Below are 17,697 nucleotides of genomic sequence, written 5' to 3'. Positions count from 1 at the left end.
AATGAGGAATAGAAAATGGTGGGCATTATGGAAGGAGAGATTATAGTAAGATCATATGCCATTTTTGCAAAGAACCGGGTCACATTAAACCAGTATGCCCTAAATGGAAGAAGATGGTGGCTATGTCTATTACTTTTCAATCAACCAAGGAGGAAGGTCCTTCTACTTCCAATCATGCTACTTTGGCTCTCAATCAAATCATGGAAGCTCTTCAACCACTCCTCAAGGGATCCATTTTTGGAGCCGCCATGACCACCTTCTCTCCTCCCGGTAAGACTCTTTGGCTCTTAGACTCGGGTGCATCCTTTCATATGACTCCAAATGTTTTTTCACTTTCTAAATACTCAAAAAATTTGTCACCCTCTTTTGTCTCCACCGCGGATGGGGCTTCTCTTGAAATAAAAGGAATTGGTGATTTTGAAAGACAAGGTTTTTTTATTCCAAAAGTTAGATTTATACCAAAACTAAATTTAAATTTGCTTTCCGTCTCTCAACTATCGGATCATGGGTGTTATATCAAATTCTCATCAAATAAATGTTGGATACAGGATCGCCGGTCCGAGAAGTTGATTGGGGAAGGCTCTAGGAAGGGAGATCTTTATCTCATGGAGTTTCTTCAAATTCCAAAAACCTCTTTTTGTAATGTTGCCCAACATAAGGATATAAATGTTTGCATAAACGCCTTGGGCATCCAAATATTGTCAAGCTTTCGTATTTACATTTTGCTAAAACCTTATGTAAAGACAATTTCAATTGTAATGATTGCATTCTTGGTAAAATGAGAAGCTTACCTTTTGGACAAAGAACTATGTTTTCAACCAAACCTTTCAAAATTGTGCATTCGGATGTATGGGGACCGGCACCCGTTGTGTCTAAGGGAGGTTTTTCATATTATGTCATTTATGTGGATGATTTTTCAAGGTATAGTTGGATATACTTCCTCAAACATAAACATGAGGTTTTTTCTACTTTCAAGATCTTTCACATGTTAATACAAAATCAATTCAATAGTAAGTTACAAATTTTTAGAACCGATTTCGGGGGAGAATATCTCTCAAATGATTTCAAAAGTTATATTGAAAATAATGGGATTGTTCATCAAAGGTCTTGTCCCAAAACTCCCCAACAAAATGGGTTGGCCAAACGTAAACATAGACACATAATTGAAACTACAAGAACTTTACTAATTTCTCAAAAAATTCCAAAAAGATTTTCGGCCGAAGCGGCTCTTGCATCGGTTTATCTAATCAAGCGACTTCCATCCAAAAACTTGAATCAAATATCTCCATATGAAATCTTGTATAAAAAAGAACCCGACTACAATAGGTTAAGAATTTTTTGTTGTAAATGTTTTGTTCTCACCGATAAGAATGATAAATTATCTCCCAAAGCTATTCCTTGTGCTTTTTTGGGATATTCGGAAACTCAAAAAGGGTTTAGGTGTTATGATATTAAAAATGATAAACTATATGTTTCAAGAAATGTAACCTTTTTAGAAAACATAAGTGGTTTTGAAGAACACAAAAATCATGAAGATAATGCCGATTATTCTTTTTTGTTTGAACTATTATCTAGAAATGAAGATTTTTTTAGCGATGATGAATTAAAAGAGAATGAGGATATAAGTGAAAGTATTCCTCAAACCATTCATGATGAAGAAGGAATGATAAATGAACCCATTACCTATACTCATAGAGATAAAGGCACTTTTAGAAGTGCAATAGAGAAATATAGTGATCTTAGTGAATCTTCCAACAATTCTCGAAGAACTGAAAGATCTAGGAAAAATCCTTCTAGATTTATATCCTGAGTCTTTTTCTCCAAAACATAGGGCATGCCTTAGTGCCATTCACTCATATCAAGAACCTAAAAATTTTAAAGAAGCTAAGGAAATGATTAAATAGAGGGATGCCATGGACAACGAACTTAGAGCCCTCAACAAAGCCAAAACGTGGGTTTTTCAATGTCTTCCAGAAGGAAAGAAAACAATAGGATGTAGATGGGTTTTTAAAGTCAAAACCAAGAGTGATGGCACTCTCGAAAGATATAAAGTCCGTCTTGTCGCAAAAGGATATAGTCAAGAATACGACATCAATTACGAAGAAACCTTTGCTCCTGTTGCACGAATGGTTACTATAAGGTGTTTGATCACCATTGCATCTATTAAAAAATGGAATATTTACCAAATGGATGTTAAAAATGCATTTCTAAATGGGGATCTTAATGAAGAAGTCTACATGAATGCTCCTCCTGGTATGAACGTACCAAAGGGGAAAGTCCTTCGTTTGCAAAAAGCGCTTTATGGTTTAAAACAAGCCCCTAAGGCTTGGTATGATCGATTTAATGATGTAATGGTTCAAAATGGTTTTTCCTCATGCTACACTGACACTGCTCTGTTTGTCAAAAAGTCTGATGCAGGAATTGTGATTTTACTGTTGTATATTGATGATATGTTGATAACAGGTAGTGACATAAAGGGCATCAGAAACATTAAAACCACTTTAAAAGAAAGGTTTGAAATGTCAGACCTGGGGTATCTGATCTGACTTACTTTCTTGGTATCGAGGTAGCCTACTCCCATAGAGGCTATTTTTTGTCTCAAACTAAACTTGCCTGTGAGATTCTTGACAAATCAGGTATTACTGATGAAAAAATCTGTGAGACCCCTGAAGTTGTGGGATCAAAAATGAAGATCGATGATGGGAAACCTTTGGAGGATCCTACCCCCTACCGGCAACTTGTGGGATCTCTAATGTATCTTAGCATCACAAGGCCAGACATCTCTCATTCCGTGCATACTGTAAGCCAATTTCAGCATGCTCCTACATCCGTTCATATGAGTGTCGTTCTCCGAGTTGTCAGATACTTAAAGGGAACTTTAAACAAGGGAGTTTTCATTTCCTCTTCTTCTGAGTTGAATTTAATTGCATATACTGACTCTGATTGGGGAGGTGACCCAAATAACCGTCACTCCACTACAGGATTTTGCATTTTCTTAGGTGAATCCCTGATCTCATGGAGATGTAAGAAGCAACAGAAGGTGTCTCTATCATCCACCGAAGCAGAATATCGAGCCATGGCGTCTACAACTATGAAGATTGTCTGGATTCATCAGTTGCTGCAAGACATGGGGATTCCAATTAAAGAACCCACAAAGTTGTTTTGTGATAATAAGAGTGCAATCTATATTGCTAAGAATCACACGTTTCATGAGCGGACAAAGCATATTGAGATGGACTGCCATTATGTCCGAGAGGCATATCTACAAAAAATCATCGACCTTCCTTATGTAACGTCAGAATATCAGTTGGCAGATTTCTTCACCAAGGCGCTTTGCTCTCCAAGATTCAACTTTCTCCTTAGCAAACTTTCGGTCATTGTGCCCTAAGTTTGAGGGAGGGTGTTAAAATGTATCTCTCTTTATTTAAATATTTACATATATATATAAAGTGATATACATATATATATCACGTATATATGTATATGTATCTATCTTTATATATATATATATGTAAATATGTATGTTTCTTTTTGTTTCTTTTCTTTTCTTGTAAAACCCGCAAGGGTATTTTAGTCATTCACCTTTTGCGCATATTCATAATTATGAATATGCTGTAATTCTTTTTGCTTTTTCACTTTTATTCTTTTTCTTTTTTCTTTTTCATTTTTTATCCTTTTTTTGTGTTGACTCAAAGTCAACTTGGAGGGATCAACACTAGCTATTGAGCCTCTCCAACAGTTAGAATTCTAACCGTTGGAGGGGCTCCAACAGCTAGTGGAGCCCCTCCAAGGCTTCCTTTCTCATTATAAATAAGGGAGTTCCCCCTTTGTAATACTTACTTCTTGGAGCTTTTGTTCTCCAAGCTTCTCAATAAAATTCTTTATATTTTGTATGCCTTTGTGCATTTGAGTTTCTTTATTGTACCTTTGTGTACATTTGTTCTAAGTGTTCTTGTGCATTTGTGCACATTGGTGGTGTTGTGCTCATCGCACACTTTATCTCTTTTTTTTTAGATATTTTCACAAGAACATCACCATAGACGACCTGTAACGTCTTTTTCAAAAATTTGGGAAGACCAATGTTGCAATGACTAAACTGGATGAGCATGGTGTCGATGGTAAACAAGGTAAGGTTTCTGCCTTTTTCTCGTTTGAAGGTTCTCATAAATGGATAGTGGACAACAGGGCGTCTGACCACATGACGGGTTGTAAGTCTTGGTTATCTAATTTAAAACCCACCAATAAAGGACCCGTCCGAGTTGCCAATGGAGGACTGGTTACTGTTGAATCAATAGGTGAAGTTATTTTTTTCAAAAACAGAACCTCTCAAGTTCTGTATATCCCTGATTTGCCAGCAAGCATCTTATATGTTAAAAGGATAACTCAAGAACTTGATTGTGTGGTTGTTTTCCATTCTAATTACATGGTGTTTCAGGAAAAGAGTTTGAAGACTGTGATTGGTAGAGCTACACAATGGAACGATCTGTATTGGCTGGACGTTGAAGACACATGCTACATAGCTTGCAAAGGCATTGATGCTAACCAGCTGTGGCATCAAAGATTGGGGCACCCTGCTGAAAAAATTTTGAAATCTTTATTTCTTAAATTACCAGTTTGTGTTGACTCTTGTGATGCATGTCAATATGCAAAACAATCTAGATTGCTATTTCAAATAAGTGATGAATGATCTAGCAATGTTTTTTATTTAGTTTATACTGATGTGTGGGGACCTGCCCCAACTACTTCATATTTGGGATATAAATATTTTCTGCTTTTCATAGATGATTACTCTCGAACTTCATGGATTTACTTTCTCAAACAAAAGAGTGATGTGGTCAAAATGTTTAAGGAGTTCTATTGTATGGTTCAAACTCAATTCAATGCAAAAATTAAAACTCTTAGATTCGATAATGGAGAAGAGTTTGATAATTTAGAAATGAAAGAATTTATGAGTAAAAATGGGATTTTGCTACAAACCACTTGTTCGGGAACTCCTCAGTAAAATGGTGTACCTGAGAGAAAGAATTATCATCTGTTGAATGTAGCTAGAGCTTTGATGTTTCATATGAATGTTCCTCATGTTTTTTGGATAGATGACATTGCCACCCCATGCTATATTATAAACCGGATACCAAGTTCTTCTTTGAACAATAAAATACCTCTTGAAGTTCTTAAGAATCGAAAACACTCTCTTAATCATCTTCGTGTTTTTTGTTACAAGTGTTTTATTCATGTTCAAGGGCATATGAGAAACAAGTTCCAAAAAAGAGCCTTAAAATGTATTTTTCTAGGCTATTCCAATGTTAAAAAAGGATATAAATGCTATGATCCAGTTGATCAACAGATTTATTTCTCACGTGATATAGCCTTTTTTGAAAATGAGTCATATTATTTGAATCATGTTTCTCATATATTTGATGTTGGTCGTAAGGGGGAGTCTGATAGTTTGAAGCTTGTTCTGCCGGCCCTAGATGCTAATGAAGATGATCAAGCTTATAAACAGGTTGAGATACACACGGAGACTAATCAAGAAGAGGGTAACAACACCAATGAGGTAACTACTCTTAGTCGATCTCAAAGGGAAAGTAGATGTCCTGCTCATCTCAGGGATTTCTATACTTATTGTGCTTCACAATCCACTCAATGTCCTATTGAACAAAATGTGGTTTTTGGAAATCTGCGTCCTCAGTATGTAAACTACCTTCTATCTGTCTATGCTTGCAAAGAACCAAACACTTTTGAAGAAGCCAATTTCAGCCAAGTTTGGAAAGAGGCTATAAAAGAAGAGTTGAATGCTCTTGAAAAAAATCAGACATGGGAACTTGTTGAACTTCCCTCTGAAAAGAAATATGCCGGATGTCGTTGGATATATAAAATAAGGTATCATAGTAATGGAAAGATAAAAAGGTACAAAGCCGGTCTTGTTGCCAAAGGATATACCCAAGAAGAAGGGGTAGATTTTACTGAAACCTTTGCTCCAGTTGCAAAGATGAATTCCATTCGAATTTTACTTGCCATAGCCAGTAGCAAAAGTTGACCTACATTTCAATTGGATGTTAAAAACGCTTTCCTGCATGGGGAATTAGAAGAGAAAGTTTTCATGGATCTTCTTCCCGGATATGAAGTTAAGGGAAAACAAAACATGGTGTGCAAACTAAAAAAGTCCCTGTATGGGCTGAAATAGTCTCCACGAGCCTGATTTGCAAAACTGAGTGAAACCTTGATAGAAATTGGTTTCAAGAGAAGTAGTTTCGATCACTCCATGTTTATCATGCACAATAATAAAAAAATTGTGGTTCTAATTGTGTATGTGGACTACATCATAATAATAGGAAATAATGTCAGCCTGATTGAAAAAGTCAAGTCAAAGTTACATGCAAAATTTGAAATTAAAGATCTTGGACGTTTGAGATACTTCTTAGGCATAGAAGTGGCTCATTCAGATAAAGGTATGTTTTTGTGTCAATAGAAATATGTTTTGGATCTTCTTAAAGATACAGGAATGCTTGGTGCAAAGCCTATGGACACTATTTAAAGTTAACAAAAAGGAAGAGAATCTAGAAGATGAACAAGTAGAAGACATCAAGAGCTTTCAGAGACTCATTGGCCGACTCATATATCTTACTGTGTCACAAGGCCAGATATTACGTTTGGAGTTAATTGCTTGAGTCAACATATGCACAAACCGCGAACTATTCATCTTGAGATGGCTCATCGTATTTTGAGATATTTGAAAAGCTCACCCGAGAAAGGTATTCTTTTGAAAAAACAGTCCTCTTGATATAAGTGGATATTCAGATGCAGATTGGGCAGGAGATTCAGTTGACAGAAGATCAACCTCTGGATATTGTACTTTCCTTGGAGAAAATCTAGTTACCTGACGAAGTAAGAAGCAAAGTGTGGTGGCACGCTCAAGTGCAGAAGCAGAATACCGAGCAATGACAACAACAACTTGTGATCTTATTTGGGTAATGAATATCCTCAAAGACATCGGATTTTGTCATGACAAGCCAATGCAACTCAAATGTGATAATCAAGCTGCAATTCATAGTAGTACCAATCCTATTTTTCTTGAAAGGACTAAACACATAGAGATCGATTGTCATTTTATTCGCAAAAAAGTTTAGGCCAATATTATTTCAACACCATTTGTAAGAAGTGAAGAACAACTAGCACATGTCTTCACTAAAGCTCTTGCTCATCATCGGTTCCAAAGTATCATCACCATGCTGGGAATGACAGACTTGACCTTCCCAGCTTGAGGGGGAGTGTTATCTGATATGATCAGATAGGAGCTGATGTTATCAAGTTGTTATAACTACTCCTAGTTCTTTGCTTTATCTTTATCCTAATGTAGCTGGAGACTCTCAAATGGAAGATGTGTTGTTGTGTCCATTGAGAGATATATAAGGATGTTCAAGAGAGCATATAAGAAATAAGAAAATACGAGGGAAACGTCATCGTGGATGTAGGCTTGATTGCCGAACCACATATATTCGAGTGTTCTGTGTGATTTATATTTCTTTTGATTATTTGACAATTACAAGATTGAAATCAAACAGGACATCAATTGATCTGTAGTTTTATTCACAATGTCAAGATTACAAGAACCAAGCGATCTGTAAGTTTGCTCTTCTGTGAACTACCAAAAAACTTGGCTTGGACATAACATTGATATGAACAGAATACTGTCAAGAAGAAGAATAGCCCCGATGGTATTCTCTTGTCTCCTTACTGCCAACTGCATCCTCTAAACTGTAAGAGTTAAGAATATCAGTATATGGTATATATTTTGTTTGAAAAATCTTGTTAAAAATATATGGAGTCATGGACTTCACCTTCCAGACTTTGGGGTATTTTCTGCATTGTTGCATCATGTGGGAAATAGTGCCATATCTGATGAAGTGCTGGGCTTATCTTTAAACACAGTGGACAACCTTCTGCAGAACTGGGTATGTAATGATGATGTAAGCACTTTTTTGCATAATTGGGAAAAACATGGATATAGTCTCAAGTAGGCATTCCAGTCAACTTTTACACTCAGCCTACTCTCACATCCAAGTTGCTTGAGCCTCTGCAATTGAATGTCAGGAAGGCTGAGTTGCATTGGGTTAGCTCTGCTTTCAGATCTCGATGCTGCCTGCAACAAAACTGTACGAAAAACTAATATGTACCTCTTTATACTCCATTGTATACCCAGCTGATTTTGATATTTCTACCATGCAGTATGTTGGGGTCACCTCAATGACCTGACCATGATGTGTGTTTGCTCTTAAAGTATGAAAGAACAAAGCTTACAAGTAGCAAAGTTGCACAAACAGCATTCAGTTTTGTTACCTCTACTGATAATCTAACATAAGATCTGCTCTTTGTCATCTTTTTGGGCTCAAGAAGTTTGATCTGAAATTTTCATAAAAGAAACTATCTGTAAGATTATGGGCCACAACTAAAGAACAGGATGCAGGAAATGAAGGAAATACTACCTTGGATCCGTTCATCCGTTCAACAGAGAGACTTACGTCCTTTGCAGCATCCTCAATTTTTTTGATTGTCTCACTGATGTGATGCCTAGACCCAAATCTTCTTTTACATTTTTCATCATCCTGAACAAGAGAAGGAAATCACTTGAGGCCTGACACCCATGGGCATTTTGAAGAGGGAAGCCAAGGGTTTAACATTTTATTACCTCTTCTTTGAAAAGGCCAGATAAATCAAGGTCATTGGACATTGCTATCAATTGGAAGGCATTGATGAAATTCGAGTGCTTCATATTCAGCTCGTTGGAGGTTTGCTATATTGTGATGTACATGTATGACTGAGTGTATTTTCAGCACAGCAGAAATAATTAATCAAGATGAAATATTTTCATGTAGTTTCTTACTGTTATGTTGTCAAATGCAGCGTCTACATCATCCAAACTTATGATTTCTTCATCTGTTGCTCCCACTGAGGGCTCGTAATCCATTTGAAACCATTCGTCTTCCATGATCTCTGCTACTGTCATTCGCTATAGTGAGGAGTAGGGAGTTATTTCTTGAAAAGTTTGATTCTACTTAGTGAACTTGCATGCTTATTTTATTGAAAAAATTAAGTCAGCCAGGAATATAATTAGGTACCTGTGTTGGATTTGGATCTAGTATCTTGGAAATCAGTCTCCTCTGACCAGCAGAAAACCAATAGGGACACACATACTGTGCTCTGCCTATCTGTAAATGAGATACAGAATTTGTCAGATTGAAATTATGATCATCCTCACTGTAACCCACTATTTTATTCATACCTTCCTATAAAGATTCAGCGTATTGGAATCTTCGAAAGGAAGATAGCCAGCTAGTAGTTCATAGACAATCACACCACATGACCAAACGTCTGCTGCTGCTCCATCGTAATTTTTATATGCAAGTACCTGAGAATCAGATTCCATGTTAGTCATTTTATCATATGAATATTTTGATTAAGAATGCATTTTTCTAAATGTCTTTTGTGAACTTGTGCTTGGTTTATGATTCTATAGAATTGTTTGATATTGTAGGATATAGAAGAAATTGAAGACCTGAATTAGTCGAGAAAGTTTCTCGTTGTACCTCAGGGGCAATATAGCTAGGAGATCCACAAGAAGTGGAGAGTAGGCTATTTTGCTGCAAGTTTACCAGATGATAATTAAGAAGGCTTCCTTATGCAAGTGATAATATAAAAGCATGATAATTTACTTTCTTTGCTTACCTTTTTTAGTGCACTGAATCCAAAATCGGAAACCTTGAGGTCTCCTTTCCAATCCAATAGCAAGTTTTCTGGCTATAAATGAAAAAACAGGTTAGACAAAGCAGAAAATTATGCAAGTCCCATGATGGCTAATTGGGTAGAGAACTGTCATGAACGGTTCTTTTATACCTTGAGATCTCTGTGACACACGCCTCTGCGGTGGCAATAATCTACAGCATCCATTAACTGCTGGAAATATTTCCTGGCCTCTTCCTCAGATAGCCTCTTCATGTAAGCCTGGGGAAATAGCAGATACAATTTTGTTACAGGGGAAATTTCTGTGCTCAATTTGGAGATTAAAAGCAAAGCAGTCATGAAGCTCACAATCTTATCAGAGAGTTGCCCGCAACTGACATATTCCATTACGAGATAGACCTTTGTCTTTGTTGCTATAACCTGCTTAAAACAGTCTCAAGAATGATGATCAAGATTTCCCTAAAGAACGAGAGAGAGAGAGAGAGAGATGATCAAGATATGTTAAACTTTGGATTGCAACCCTTTCAGTCTTGCTGCATCATCAAGGGTTGCACTTGGGCTACATAATTTACTTATGAGAGAGGGAGAGAGAGAGACAGAGACAGGACGACCAACCTCATAAATCCTGACAATGTTAGGATGGTGCAGGAGCTTCATTATTTTGATCTCTCTCTTCACCTACAAATCAATGTCAACATTTGAGCTGAAGCACGGAAATGAAGTGAAATCTAATGGAAGACAAGGATCAGGAACAAGGAACACCTGATGCATGAGTTTGTTCTCCATGATCATCTGCTTATCGATGATTTTGATGGCAACTTTCTGGCCTGTCTGCGCGTTAACAGCAACTTTAACCTTGGCAAAGCTTCCTTCTCCAATGGTCTTGCCCAGCTGGTATTTCCCGATAATGGTGACCAAACCCAGCGTCTTTGCAGAAAGATGAGTGCCGTCTGGGAGCCCTGGTGCACAGGAACCACCGTCTTTGTCTGCAAATATTTTGTTGCACAGGTTTAAACACATGCTAACCATCATGATGCGATGAGAGATGCCAAGTTGGTGACTGCATCATGCATTTAACTTGTGGGAAAGACCGTTTAGCTGTCAAGGGAACGTGATTTGAATGGTGGGTTTGAATTGCCTCTCCCTCCAACTAAATATTGCACTGTTATTTTTATTACCACCTCTCTCTCTCTCTCTCTCTCTCTAATACCATAAGATCCAATTTTCAAAGACAGCCAAAAAATCAATGTCTTATAATTCATGAAGATGGTTAAAAATGGAACAGTTGGGGCAGGAAAGGCTGGGTGGTTGTATCCTTAACCTGGAGTTTTACCTCGTAGGGAAGTGAGCCCATTAAGTGATCCGGTTCTCGGTGAGGGTTTTCCTTCATCATAAAACACACACACACTGAATACAGTTACTGTTGTATGGTTTTGCTTTTTAAAGATTAGAGCTATGTAAATCATGATGAAAAGAATTAGGCATCGCGTCAGAATGTTTTTGGAAGAAGTGAGGCAGTCTTGGCCCGACTATGTTTTGCTTGACCAGTCGAAGCCGATCAAATGCTTTGGAGATGGTACAACAACAAGAACCAGAGTCCAGACCTCGACTTGGCTCTGGTCAAAGACTTTGTTTTGTCAATGGACCCAGTGTTTTTTACAGTTTGGGGCTGACTCGGGTGTGGAAGAGCTTAGTGGAACTTTATTTTTACCAGGAGGAGTCGGGAATTTAAACTTGGGTGGGCACCCTGACCCATTTGGGTCGGGCACGAGTTGTGCTCACCCTGACCCAGGGCACTACTCACCTGCAGTCCGGGTCAGGGTGAGCACTACCCACCTATGATCCAGGTCAGGGTGGGCAGTGACCCATTACCACCCCTGGGGTTTTTTTCTGGGTCAGGTTGGACACATGCCCACCCTACCCACAACTTGTCTCCCCCCCCTGATTGTTACTATGCGCAGATGGTCAAACTGCTCTCAGTGAAACTGAGCAATGGATCAAGCACCTTTTAGTGGGAGCAGAGTGCGGCTGAGTTTTTTCACGCATCTAGAGTAAAAAAATCATTCAAGAAATCATTGGTCTTTAACCAAAATCTTCATGATGGTGAAGACTTGCTAAACTTAGTTGAGAGTTGCATGGGCCAGTTGACTCGAAAACAAGCTCAAGGAGTGACTCAATCTAACCAAAACAAATAACTAGAAATATGGTCAAACGAGTCCAAATTTCACATTGTTTTTTACTCTTAAAACCAGAATGTTAAAACTTTCCACTTGTTTTGGCTCCCAAAAACTATAATTGTTTGGGAGCAACAGCAATCCATGGGAATACCAAAAGTTCCATCTAAAATTCAGGGCAACTCCCAAACAACTTGTGGAGCGGGCAACTCCGAAACCATGTTTTGGCAACACATAGAAACCATGTTTCTATCTCAATGCAAGGCTCCCAAACAAAGTTATACTGTGGTTCTGAACTGCGATGTGATCATAGTATATTCTCTTGGTCTGCCAAAATGCCTGCGTGCAAGTGTATAGTAATGTGTTATATGAAAAAACTTGATTAACTAAAAATCAAGAATTCTTGTTAAATTGATTTGATCTAAAACATAATTTATAGTGAATAAGCAATGATAAACAAATCCAGAGGTTTGGATTACGCACTATATATATATATATATATATATATATATATATATATATATATATATATATATATATATATATATATATATGTGTGTGTGTGTGTGTGTGTGTGTGTGTGCGTTTATTAGAGTCATTTGTATGTATAAACAACCTAACAAATGGGGGCGAAGCTTCCTTGGGTTTTTTTTTCATATCTAACACCATAGATGTGATCTACAGGTTTTGTTTTAGTTGGAACCAACTTTTAGATCACCGGAATCCGACCTGTATACCACATTTTACAGCAATAAAAAAATCAACGGCAATGTAGGCATCAATTTTCCCAACTTGTAAAAATATAGTTTTTCATCGAAAAACATGATCCAAGAATCTATTCCTACTAAATCGAGTATGTTGAACACCTCTATGAAGTTAGATTGTGTAAAAAAACTCGCATCATGAGATTCAAACTAGATTGCAGGTACATTCATTTGTACCAAACATAAACCCTATGTATATGGGCGCTATGGGTGGATCCAATGATCAACTTCAGTATATTAAATGTGCTATTGTCAAAGAAATTGGAAAATTCAGTTTAAAAGGTCGGTGCTATTTTTTTTTTACTGATTTAAATTTTAATTTCACAGTTTGTGGATGCTACCAATTACGTATCCATGTGCATGCATGAACAACCCAAATAATCCGAAAATGTGGGAAAAAACAATGTTGTCAGTATCAGTATCGATCCTGAATCATTAGTTAATGGTTCTGAATCGACTAAAAAATAATTAAAAATATTTCATGTAATTAAATTAGAATGTGACATGTGTTAAAACCATTAAAATAATATTAAAAAAACAAATTTAAGCATTTTTATATGTTTTTTAATACATAGCCGATTCAGGTTAGTATCGTATTGATTTTCTGCCTATACGACACCTATTGACCGATACCGACAACAATGGAAAAAAATCCCTCCATCATCATGTTTTTTTTTTATGCATTTTCGTTAATTGGGATCCACAAGTTTCTTTTTCTTTTCTTTTTTTGAAAGTCAAACTGAGGTTAGTCGGAGGGATTCGATCCTGGGCCTTCAGCTTGACACATGACCCCGCTTACCACATGGGATACCACCTCGGAGGCGACATGTCGACGTCGTTTTCGTCCTTGTAGTTTTCATTAATTTTGATACTAATTATATTTTGGCTTGCTATTATAACGATGCTGAATTGAGCTAGGTCTTGATGGATACTCAACGCCAAGGTTTGATAGTTTACCTCTCAGATGGGTCCCACAAAAAACTTTAGAGCCATTCATCTTTGTAGATGAACGGCATCTAAAGCACAAAAAATGAACAGTTGAAAAACAAGAAAGAATGGCGGTGTTTGTATTTGGGTTTGGGTTTGGGTTTGGTTTGCGGTTCATCTCATCTCATGGGTGAACGGCATTCAAGGCACCTCCGACCTGATATAGAAAAGCAGAGTTTTACCAATGGGAGCTCCGTTTGTCTGTTAGGAGCAGCTAGTGCAGTGCAGGTCACCTTGTTTTGGGACGTTACAAGTTCAAAACCCAATGGTATAGTTGTATGTCTATTCTAACCACAGCTTGCCTTTCAAAAAAAGAAAAACAGAGTTTTGCTTTGTGCTAGCGCACCCAAACAAAAGGCCGTGATTGGTGTATAGTGACAACTGTCATAATATTTTTCAAAAGTCTCAAATTCAATATTCTGCTAATATGATTACAGAGTAAAAAAAAACATTGCAATTTTCTCATTAACTTGAATATATCATGATTTGAACATTATCGACATCACTATCTTTGGGCAAAGCACTCATTTTATGTTATTGTCATTTTTTATTAGTTTTATTATCTTTGAAACTTATAACTTGTTTATTTTTACCGAGATTTTTCATGAAAAAGAAAAAATCTGAAAATGTCGAAAAAAAAAAAGAGTTGCCATACAAATATTTTGTGAATAAGAATGGATATACACAAACACCCTATTCTGGAGCTGCTGACTCATTATGGCTCTTGTCTTTTATACAAATGATTGACAATGATGCGTGGATTCTTATCTGTGAGTCATTATGGTTTGGAATCTAAAGTTGGGCCCAGCTGCACTCAGTGTTTAATTATACAAAAGATTTGGGCATGTGAGTTTGCCACTTCTATAATTAAAAAAATAAATCAAAAGTGTGGATAAAGATCAAATTAGAGATGGGAAAATTATATCTTGAAATTAAGGGTACAAACGTGTCAGAGATCCGGTTTCTAACTGGATCCAATCCATATATGCAATCCATGTCGGATTTAAAACAAATAATGATATGATTGGTCTGATCTCGGTTGGAATTGGATAAATAAATAGGTTCAGAGCTGGGTTAGGACAGGGCCTGACCCGACTCAATTAATTTCACTTGGAACCCAATGTACTTGACTCCTTTTCTATGAATGTAGCATCAGTTAGGGCATGTTTGATGCTTGGTATAAAAAAAAAATCAGGCCAGGATAAAAACCACAAATTTTGGTAGGCTGCACACACATATTCAAATGAGGGGAAAAACTCTCTGGCTTTTTACATTGAGGCAAGTTTTGGAGAATTTCAATCGGGTACTTTCTTTCTTTTTTTACTGGCCATCAAACACGCCCTTAGGATCAGATTATATCTAGATCTAAAATTCTACCGTCTTTGGAGTCAAATATGGATCCAAAAATGATGCAAATAGGTTGTATGATTTGTGGAGGAGCAACTAAGTTACGCTACTCCTATGAATGAATCTATGCTACTAAAAGCAGGATTAATGAAAAACAATCAAATTAATTAATGTAGAAAATTAGAGAAAAAATATCAAATTTTCAACTATCAACCACCCCTCAAAAATCCCATAACAAATATTTAGCATGAAAAGAAAAGCTTAACCCTACGCTAGATCTTGGATAAGATCCGAATATGAAAGCAAATTCAAAAATTAAACCCAAATTCTTAATACTGACTAGGGATCCAATTGGATATGAGATTTCAATTCAATCACCCTTTGTTGTTTCTCTTCTTTTTCTTTGATTGGTGTGGATTCGATTTTGGACCCACTTTTGCTTCATCCTCTTCAAGTTGAGAAGGATTTGACTCCGACCAATTGTTGGTAATGGTATCATCACTACCAAGCATGAGGCCACATGATAGATAATCTTCGTGAAAATACATTATCTCCTACTCCTGTTTTGCTTCTTAGCCTTTATCTTCATTCTCTTCATCATTTTCTTCATGCTCAGCCAATTGGACTTGTTTGCCGATCATCGGACATTAGACTACCAAGTGTCAAACTGCATCGCATCGAAAGCATCTTTGACTGCTTTCAGTTGCCCATGTATGGGATCTAGTATTGTATGCAGATCCTAAATCTCCTCATGTTACAGTGTGGTGTCTGCTTGGAGCCCTTTTAATTGGTGGTCTTGACATCGTCGGTTCAAATTCATTCATTGGGTTGGGAAACCATCCTTGGAGCATGAGAATATGATAATGCCTGCAAATCACTCTTTGACTTGAGCTTTTCTTCAATAGAAATTGCATGTTGCATTGATTGATTGACATTCATAACCATAAGACAAATCATCTCATCATAAATAGTAGAATGAATGTTTGTAATGTGTCTAGTAACTTGCTGATTCTTGATCTCCTAAAGTCGACTTTGAAGGTTTAGATGATGGAACTTTGCAGTGTACTCAGCCACGGACTTTGAACCACATTAGAGCAAAAGGCAGCGATGATAGGCATAATGAGCAGAACAGAGAGGTACAAACTTGGATTCCATGACAAGCTGCATCTCAACTAACAGTCTCTACGAGTCTGAGTCTCTTGAGACACAAATCAAGCCACCACAGCAATGTTATTCCTCATAGGAGGGTCACGATAAGTGTAACCTGACGATGCTTTGAAACCTGCTGAGAAGTGAAGTGTGTTTTGATCGCCAACCTCCGATTGAGAAAGATGTCAGCATCAAGTTGTCCTGCAAACTCTGAAGGCCCATTCTAATGCTGTAGGACTCTAGACACTCCATTTGTCGCCCCTGACAAAGCACAACTCGTCTTGTGGATACTCATGCCAAAATTTTGCATCATCATTTTAGATTCAAAAAATTAGTGGCCTCGAACCACATGTCTGGGTGAAGGCCTTCTGTAAAACCTGTAAAATTTTAATGAATTATTAAATTAGTAAAGGAGATTTTTGTTCAATTTTTGAAGTTTAAATTTTGATAAATAACAATTGAAGGAATTGAAATTTAAAAATATTTATATATATATATATATATATATATACTCCAATGAAATTAAAGGGTTCGAGAAATTAACCTGAAATTGAATTGCACCATTTAAATTCTTGGGCGGAGTATTTGGATCTGAATCTTGGATAAATCCAGAATCCTTCAGAACAGGAAGTCTTCAAGTGGTGATTACTCTGCTGCAACTGCAACTGCTACTGCTACTGCTACTGCTACCGCTCCTGCTCCACCACCTCCGCAGACCACAAAGATAACTTTTTTCACACACCCATCCCCTCTTATCCTGGAATTTTTTGTTTGTTTTTTTTCTCATCTAGCGTGAGATGAATTTCGTCCCTCAATTTATGGAGATGGACGGTGAATTGGTGGCTTCGCAACCGGTGGGTATAACTAATCATTGTGTTCGCTGCTCGTTTTAGGGTTGTTTTCATCTTTCTCAGAGCTTGCCAAACCCCTTTAGAGTTTCTTTGGAATTGGAAAGCTCGAGGGATTTTCTGTGCGATGACGACAAATGAAAAGCCCTAGCAAAATGGTTGGTTATCTCAACTGGAATGCCTTAAAGAGTCAATTAAGAAGGGATTATCGTTCTTACAACGAATTTTGTTTCAGCCTTTTTCCCTTTTTGTTCTCTAAATGTTTCGGTCACTAATCTGTGGGATTTTCTTTTGAATTTTAACCCTCTTAGACCTTAATCCTTCTTTTTAATGGATTGATATTAGGCGTTTGTGTTTTTCCGTAAATGCACAGTGATCTGTCTTGTTTTTTGGTGTAAGCATTTGGAGTTTTACGATTTGAAAAATGTTTTAGTTGTGGCTTTAATTATCCCCTGCTCCTATTTGTGGATTTCTCTCTGTATTTCATATTGGCACCTAACATTTAAGCATAATTTCAAAATATACTTGTGTTTTTAAAATTTTAAAAGCACACTTAATATTTGATATGGCCAATAAACAAACCCTGGTTGCGTGTTTCACCATAATCTACAGCAAAAACATGAAAATACCTTACTTTGCTGTAAAAGTTAAACCCCGCCCCCCACAGGCCACAACGTGATTCATGTATCA

At 37.1% G+C, this 17,697-nt stretch overlaps 1 protein-coding gene across 3 annotated transcripts; it reads right to left on the bottom strand.

The window, feature by feature from the left end:
- Positions 1-7,561: 7,561 nt before the first annotated feature.
- Positions 7,562-10,838, bottom strand: LOC149835558 (CBL-interacting serine/threonine-protein kinase 21-like). 3 transcript variants are annotated; one of them, XM_090008587.1, is made up of 15 exons: positions 10,501-10,838; positions 10,354-10,416; positions 10,087-10,158; positions 9,892-9,999; positions 9,724-9,795; positions 9,585-9,638; positions 9,281-9,406; positions 9,117-9,206; positions 8,882-9,007; positions 8,687-8,791; positions 8,484-8,603; positions 8,338-8,400; positions 8,175-8,249; positions 7,839-8,074; positions 7,562-7,755 (listed from the first exon to the last, which is right to left on the bottom strand). In XM_090008587.1, exons 1-14 carry the CDS (start codon positions 10,768-10,770, stop codon positions 7,874-7,876), a joined length of 1,545 nt encoding a protein of 514 aa, XP_089864713.1. In that variant the 5' UTR covers positions 10,771-10,838; the 3' UTR covers positions 7,562-7,755; positions 7,839-7,873. The 3 variants fall into 3 exon arrangements, 2 of the variants coding, with proteins under 2 accessions (XP_089864713.1, XP_089864714.1); XM_090008588.1 differs by having other exon boundaries at positions 7,839-7,948; XR_016432334.1 differs by lacking the exon at positions 8,175-8,249 and having other exon boundaries at positions 7,839-8,151.
- Between the last annotated feature and the right edge of the window lie 6,859 nt (positions 10,839-17,697).

This window comes from Nuphar pumila, chromosome 6, assembly GCF_984573655.1.
Source record: "Nuphar pumila chromosome 6, dmNupPumi1.hap1.1, whole genome shotgun sequence".
NCBI classification, from domain to species: domain Eukaryota; kingdom Viridiplantae; phylum Streptophyta; class Magnoliopsida; order Nymphaeales; family Nymphaeaceae; genus Nuphar; species Nuphar pumila.
Note: the sequence above shows the minus strand (reverse complement) of the source record. Positions and strands in the feature narration are given on the sequence as shown.

Excerpts from the sequence above, each read along its gene's own strand:
- LOC149835558 (XM_090008587.1), bottom strand. The coding sequence starts at position 10,770 with ATGATGGTTAGCATGTGTTTAAACCTGTGCAACAAAATATTTGCAGAC. Across the intron at positions 9,407-9,584 it reads CTAGCTATATTGCCCCTGAG|GTACTTGCATATAAAAATTA; the intron begins GTACAACGAGAA and ends TCTGATTCTCAG. Across the intron at positions 9,207-9,280 it reads CGCTGAATCTTTATAGGAAG|ATAGGCAGAGCACAGTATGT; the intron begins GTATGAATAAAA and ends TCTCATTTACAG.